This window comes from Dipodomys merriami, unplaced genomic scaffold, assembly GCF_024711535.1.
Source record: "Dipodomys merriami isolate MVZ:Mamm:240054 unplaced genomic scaffold, mDipMer1.0.p SCAF_5, whole genome shotgun sequence".
NCBI classification, from domain to species: Eukaryota; Metazoa; Chordata; class Mammalia; order Rodentia; family Heteromyidae; genus Dipodomys; species Dipodomys merriami.
The window spans coordinates 24,705,562-24,713,782 of record NW_027206068.1 but is presented as its reverse complement, the minus strand read 5'-3'; the positions used below and the strand labels follow the sequence as shown (position 1 = coordinate 24,713,782).

The window sequence follows — 8,221 nt, the reverse complement described above, 5'->3', positions numbered from 1 at the left end:
TTTTTTTAAAATATCTATGTTCTTTTTTTTATAGTAGAGGGTGCATAATTTATTTTTTAAGGATTTGACAATGAAGTGTCTTTTTATTCTCTTCCTCTGAAAACTTGCATGGAGAAATTAAACCAAGGAAAAGTAATAAAACTTATAGGCCTCAGGGGTCTCAAAGGAAAAACAGAATAAAATCAGGTATCCACTAATATGCTCAGACATTGCACACTTAGTGGTCTTGAATCAAAAATTAAGAATGGTTTCTAAAGGGATGGGGAAAACATCCACTACCCTTTACAAATTTAAATAGAGGGCAGCAGACATGCTTTACACTCCAAAACTATGTGATCAAGGTAACTGTAGAATGGAGATGTTCTAAACACAGATACGACTCAGCAAATCTTAAAACACACTAAAACCATGATTACATTGAAGGAAAATGCACAAATAGGGATTTTGAGGGGTTATTTTCATTTGAAGGTAATCTTAATGCTATTAAATTCACAAATGTGCTAATTTAAATACCCAATCCTATGTATCTAAAACACACAATGCATACATACAAGTATCTATTCTCTCCACATGTCAGTGCCCATTCGTATAATGGTTTGGAAATGATGAGAATAGATTCCCCTTAAACTGCTAGTCAGTAGGTGTTTCTTTAGAGTTAACGTTAGCAAAATTCATACAAAATAGTAATTAACAATGATCTTTACTTGTTAACTCACAAGGAAACACCTTCAAAACTGCATTTTGTTAAAGTTTCTGTACTAAATTGTAGAAAAACTGAACTACACAAATATTGAAAAGTTAAAAATTCCTTAATTTTTTATTCCTGGTACTACTACCACAATTCACAGGTCAATATAGCTGATGTAATGAAAAGAAAAAGAAAAAGACAAAGCTACAACAGATAAAAGACCTCAGGAATGTATATCTAATTGACACTATGTTGCATTAATCACTTTTTGCAAACTGTGGCTATGACAGTCCTGAACAAGAAGGGTTTCCTGTTTAAGCTGCAGTAACTTTTCTGACTATGGATCATCGTTCCTCCTGTGGCAGATTTTTACAGTTCCTCTAATGCATTTGGGACGACTGTCTCAAAGTAAACTGCAGCTTTCCTGACAACTCCTCGCTCTCTCTCCTGCTAAGAACTGTAGCCCTTTTTCTGTTGTATTTAAAACCTTCTACTACCATATCCACCACTTCCACCACCAGATCCATAACCACTACCATATGGACTGCCAGAGCTTCTTCCACCAAAAGTGCCCCCTTTCATGGGTCCATAATTTGATTGCTGTTGTCCACTGTAATTTCCAAAATCATTATAGTTACCGCCACCAAAATTTCCTCCTTCATTGTAACCATCATATCCTCCTCCACCACCCCCATATCCTCCACCTTGGTTTCCATAACCTGGTCCACCACCACCATAGCCTCCTCTACTACTATAACCAGGACAGCCACCATAGTTGCCACCATCACCTCCAAATCCATTGTATCCACCATCACCTCCTCCATAGCTACCTCTGCTGCCACCACCTCCACCACCATAGCCTCCTCTTCCACCAAAGTTTCCACCACGTCCAAAATTACCTGCACCACGTCCAAAGTTTCCTCCACAACCCATAATGTTGCCAGATCCACCTCCACGACCTCTTTGATCCAGCAGACTGCATCTTTTGTTTAGAAAGGGCCTTTTTCAAAAAGAAGAGAGGAAACCCATATTAATAGGATTAGGGATGCCACGGGAAACATCACCACACGTACCCAAGATATCCAAACAATTCTAACAGACTACTTTCAAAAGCTATACTCTCTAAAGGAAGAAAATCGGGCAGAAATGGATGCATTTTTAGAGAAATACAAGTTGCCCAAACTGAGCAAAGAAGAAGTTAACCAATTAAATAAGCCAATATCCTATAATGAGATACAGGAAGCTATCAAAAGTCTTCCAACAAAAAAAAGCCCAGGACCAGATGGATTCACAGCAGAATTCTATAAGACCTTTAAACAAGAACTAATACCCATACTCCTCAAGCTCTTCAGAGAAACAGAGAAGGAGGGAGCTATCCCAAACTCATTCTACGAAGCCAATATCACACTCATCCCCAAACCAGGCAAAGACCCAACCAAAAAGGAGAATTACAGGCCAATCTCCTTGATGAACACAGATGCAAAGATCCTTAACAAGATTCTAGCTAACAGAATCCAGAAACACATAAAAAAAAATAATTCACTATGATCAGGTAGGCTTCATCCCAGAGACACAGGGATGGTTTAACATACGTAAGTCAATAAATGTAATCCAACATATCAACAGAGCCAAGGTCAAGAATCACATGATTATCTCTACAGATGCAGAAAAGGCCTTTGACAAAATTCAACATTCATTCATGCTAAAAGCTCTGGAGAAAATAGGAATAGAAGAACATTTCTAAAAACAATAAAAGCCATTTATGACAGACCAATAGCCAATATTATACTTAATGGGGAAAAGCTACAACCAATTCTCCTAAAATCAGGAACAAGGCAAGGATGCCCACTGTCTCCACTCCTCTTCAATATAGTCCTAGAACCCTTAGCCAGGGCAATAAGGCAAGAAAAAGACATTAAAGGGATCCGCATAGGGAAAGAAGAAGTTAAACTATCCCTTTTTGCAGACAACATGATACTATACCTCCACGATCCCAAAAACTCCATCCCCAAACTCTTAGAAATCATAAATCACTTCGACAAAATAGCAGGATACAAAATAAACCCACAAAAATCAGTTGCCTTCCTATACACTGATAATGTACAGGAAGAGAGGGAAATAAAGGGAGCAACCCCATTCACAATAACCTCCCGAAAAATAAAATATTTAGGAATTAACCTAACCAAAGATGTAAAAGAACTATTTAATGAGAACTATAAAAAGTTAAAGAAAGAAATTGCAGAAGACACTAGGAAATGGAAAGACCTCCCATGCTCCTGGATAGGCCGACTTAATATAGTAAAGATGGTAATACTTCCAAAACTAATATACAAATTCAACGCAATTCCTATTAAAATCCCAATGACGTACATCACTGAAATACAGAAAACAGTCCAAAAATTCATATGGAACAACAAAAGACCTAGAATAGCCAAAACAATTCTAGGGGATAAAGACAATATGGGAGGGCTATCCATGCCGAACTTCAAACTCTACTACAGAGCTATAATGACAAAGACAGCATGGTACTGGCACAAAAACAGACCTGAAGACCAATGGAACAGAATAGAAGATCCAGAAATAAATCCACAGGCCTACAGCCAGCTGATATTCGACAAAGGAGCCAAAGACATACAATGGAAGAAACACAGCCTCTTCAACCGCTGGTGCTGGGAAAACTGGGCAGCCACATGCAGAAAACTAAAAGTGGACCCCAGCCTATCACCATGCACCAACATCAACTCAAAATGGATTAAAGACCTTAACATTAAACCTGAATCTCTGAAACTACTGCAGGACAGAGTAGGAGAGACACTTGAACTAATAGGCACAGGAAGGAACTTCCTGAACAGAGTCCCAGGGTCACAACAAATTGGAGAGAGACTCGACAAATGGGACTACCTTAAAATAAAAAGCTTCTGCACAGATAAAGCTATCGCAACCAAGCTAGAAAGACAACCAACTAATTGGGAAAAAATATTTACCAGCAATATATCAGACAAGGGGTTAACATCCTGTATATACAGGGAACTCAAGAAACTAATCCCTCCCAAACCCAACAAACCAATTACTAAATGGGCAAGGGAACTAAAGAGGGACTTCTCAAATGAAGAAATAAAAATGGCAAAGAAACACATGAGGAAATGTTCATCATCCCTGGTGGTGAAGGAAATGCAAATAAAGACAACCCTGAGATACCACCTTATCCCAGTCAGAATGTCCCACATCCACAAATCAGCCAACGACAAATGCTGGAGGGGATGTGGAGAACGAGGAACGCTATTACACTGCTGGTGGGAATGTACACTCATACAACCACTTTGGAAAGCAGTCTGGAGGGTCCTTAGAAAGCTAAAGATTGACCTCCCTTACGACCCAGTCATACCACTTCTAGGCATCTACCCTGAACAACAGGAACCAATATACAAGGACACGTGCACCTCCATGTTTATTGCAGCACTGTTCGCAATAGCTAGGATATGGAAACAACCTAGATGCCCCACCACAGATGAATGGATCCAAAAATTGTGGTATCTATACACAATGGAATATTATGCAGCCATTAGAAATGACAAAATAATGGCATTTGCAGGGAAATGGATGGAGCTAGAAGGAATCATGTTGAGCGAGGTAAGCCAAGAACGAAGAGACAAACAGTACATGGTCTCCCTGATAAGTGGATGATGAATCCAAAATGTTAGGTGATATGACAAAACTAACAGGACTTAAGAAACAAAGAATTCCCACTCATCTGGTTGAACCACTACTAAATATCCCCATGCTGCTGATCACATATATGGTATATAACATATGAGCACCGTTATATATTACAGACTGTGATAGACAATTTGCTCCAGGAAAGTTAGAATGAACTTGTGACTTTAAATGAGCATCATTATTCCACAATACTGTGAATTTCCGGAAATTAAGTAATCACTTAATCACAATCAAAAAAAAAAAAAAAGAACCTTGGGGAAGGGAGGGAGGGAGGGGATGGTAGGGGGAAAACAATGGAGGGGGTAACAATGTTCAAGAGGAAGTGGAAGTGTACTCATTACCTCACTCATGTAACTGTAACCCTCTGTATAGTATCTTTACAATAAAAAAAAATTAAAAAAAAAAGAAAGGGCCTTTTTCACTTCACAATTATGCCCATTAATAGTGTGGTATTTCTGAACAACAATTTTATCAACTGTATCATGATCATCAAAAGTTACAAAAGCAAATCCTCTCTTTTTTCCACTCTGCCGGTCTTCCATAATTTCTATGGTTTCAATCTTGCCATATTTTTCAAAGTAGTCTCTCAAATTATATTCTTCTGTATCTTCTTTAATACCACCAACAAAAATTTTCTTCACTGTTAGATGGGCTCCTGGCTTCGCAGAATCCTCTCTAGAAACCTCTCTCTTTGGTTCCACAACACGTCCCTCAACCTTGTGGGGTCTAGCACACATGGCTGCATCCACCTCTTCAACACAAGAATAAGTCACAAAACCGAAGCCCCTGGAACGTTTTGTCTGAGGATCTCTCATTACCACACAATCTCTGAGTGTGCCCCATTTCTCAAAATGTTCTTTTAAACTGTCATCTTGTTGGGAGCCAAAAGTTGAGTCTCTCAACATAATAGGCTTAACTATCTCCCTATGTTCTTTTTTTAATATCTATGTTCTTTAGCCTCTTACTGCTCGCAATTAGTTCTGAGGATCAGCAGTAAGGGCACTGGCCTCACTTGAAAGCTGGCTGGAAATGTAGCATCCTCTCATTCCTCTCCTGATTTGCCATTTCACAAAATACTCAGGTGCTCAGTCAGCACAGACAGGTTTGGAAAGGACTGCACTCGCTGACTGTCTTCTCTGCTCACTTGCTTCCTCATCTCTGGGTCAAGAACTTAGTTGATTTTCACCAGCATATTTCTTGGTCACTGTGTCTTAGGTATCTGTCTCTTTGGAACACTCAAACTACACTTTGTTTCTGTCACTGCGCTCCAGCTGCTGAAGGGTTTTATGGTGAATGATCTAACTGGTTTGGGACCATTGCTTACTCACATTTTATGACCTTGGACAGACCCTAAGGACGTTTGATTCTTCTTTTTCAATTTCTAAAACTATATCTTTCCTTTCCTCAGGGATTTTGATCTATCTCTTCAACCTTTTTTTCCTTTTGACTTTTAAAGTTCCAGTCCATCTCATCTGCTATAAACAACATTAACATTCTGTCTATGTGCCTGGAACATAATTAATCCTATTTGTCCTTTCTTTCTCTTGGTCACAGAGGTACTGTCTCTGTTAATATCTAATGTTATACCTGCATTATACTGCTTTCATGTAAGCACTGTCTTTTCTCATTTATGAATGAGCATTTTATTCTGGAATAACTTCCTTGTGACAGAGGAATTACAGAGCTTTCCCGTTTTATCCCTGCCATAGCTTAAATAGCAGCTCCAGTTCCAAAAGTGTGTCTAAGAACCTGCCTCTGTACCTGTAAATGTGACTTGCATTTCAAAATGGGGTCTTTGAACAGGAAATCAAGGTATGGCTCATCATTATGGTTACTTATGCAATGTTTACATCTGGCCATGAAACAGCTGTCAAAATTAACAAATCAATATTGCCACTTTGCTATTAACTAATCCTGAGTGTATTTGAAAATCCTGGTTTTTATCATTACTTTTTGGCCTGGGATTCAATGTCGACTACCCCAGTGCATTTTGTCATGGCATCCCCTTAGTCTTCCATGGTAAGTTACAGTTTCTCAGTCTTTGCTTTTCATGGCCTTGACATTTTGTGGAGTACTGATTTGTTATTCTGTAGAATGCCCTTCAGTTTCAATTTCTCTGATGTTTTTCTTATGACAAGATCATAGTCAATGACATCATGTCAGGGGAGTCTGAGACCAGATTGGCATTCTGCTGATATGAAGACTGGTCATTTGGTTAAGGTGGTTGTCATAGTTTTCTGCTGCAAAAATACTTTTTCCCTTTTTACTTTCTATTATATGCAACAAGTAGTATAGTCCAGGATATATATGTGTGTGTGTGTGTGTGTGTGTGTGTGTGTGTGTGTGTGTGTGTGTGTGTGTGTGTGTGTGTGTGTGTGTGTGTGTGTGTGTGTGTGTGTGTGTGTGTGTGTGTGTGTGTGTGTTTACAACATAATTAATCCTATTCTTTCCCTTTATCTTAGAAGCACTGTCTCTTTAAATCTCTGGATGTCATATGAATTTTTTATGTATGCATAAATAATGTGGAATTTTTCTTAAAGATTTGTCTCTTTTATTTCTTTATTTCAACATTTATTATTATCAGTGTTGGCCCATGACCTATGAATTTGTAACTTCTGTTTTCTTTTTATTCCAAATAAAATCTCTCTGCCCCAGTCAATTTTCCCATTTAGTATTGAACTTTCCTAATTCCCACATTCTCTTTTCTTTCTGTTTCCCTCTCTGCCTTCCTCCCTCTTTTTGTCTTTCTTACTTCCTTCATTTATTGAATGAATATGAATTGAAAACTAGACATTATCTGTTGTTAAATGATGAGATGCTATATAATTTGTTTTGAGTTCTCCATGAGATTTTTGCCACGGATCACTTACCAAGCTAAGTATGCAGATGTAAAGGCGCTTTAGGGCACCCAGAAGACACTACTTGATTACAAATCAGGATGACAGGCACTCTACCTAGGTTTTTAAGCCTGAATTTACTCTATAACCCAATTCATTGATTTATAGATTGTTTTATACTATGTGCTAGGTAAGGATATTACATTATTTACATATCTTTAACTAGAACTCTATCCTCAAATTTGAATCTCTCCCTTTCTCTCTCATAGTAATCTCTCCTGGTCTCCAAATTTATTTATTTTGCTGCCGCTTGAAATATTCTAGTAATAACTCAGGCGATATCTAGATAATTTCTTCTTCTAAACCTTGATATCATTACTGTTGCCCAAGTTAGAAACCTGAGATTCACTGAGTAACTTCCTCTATTTTCTAAGTTCAGTCAGGCAAAGCTTGTAGAACTTGTATCCTAAAATTATCTTAAGTAATGTTTTATTTTTTCTCACCATCCCTGTTTTTGTGTGCTGTATGTCCAGGATGAATTCTACTGGTATCATTCTTGTAGAGCTAGCATTCTGACCATGTTCTCTTCTTAGGAAAGCATTCTCTTCATTTATTTTCTTCACTCAAAGATCCAAACATACAAGGCCATTAAATCATTTCCTTAATCAATCTTGTACTGGCTGGACATTTCATGCTTTAGTTACACTGAGCCACCAGCTAGTCAACTTTTGGATTAGTGTGACTTTGTTCATGGCATTTCTTATTTCTGGACAACCGACCTTCCCTTTTCCTCAAGTCCCTGCTCCTTCACAACTGCCTCAAATATTTTCTCCATGACTCCTTTCCAACATTCTGCCAGGGCGGTCATTTCTGTCCGCCTCCACAGCATGCAAATACGTATTAGTTAATCTCTTACGTTACTTACATTTTGTTTATTTACCTAGGCTAAGTTGCAAGCAACTAGGAGCAATGTTTATTT

At 38.2% G+C, this 8,221-nt stretch overlaps 1 protein-coding gene across 1 annotated transcript; it reads right to left on the bottom strand.

The window, feature by feature from the left end:
- Positions 1-1,168: 1,168 nt before the first annotated feature.
- Positions 1,169-5,310, bottom strand: LOC138810015 (heterogeneous nuclear ribonucleoprotein A3-like). Its single transcript, XM_069997221.1, has 2 exons — positions 4,841-5,310; positions 1,169-1,688 (listed from the first exon to the last, which is right to left on the bottom strand). The coding sequence occupies exons 1-2, from the start codon at positions 5,308-5,310 to the stop codon at positions 1,169-1,171; spliced, it is 990 nt and encodes a 329-aa protein (XP_069853322.1).
- Positions 5,311-8,221: the final 2,911 nt, after the last annotated feature.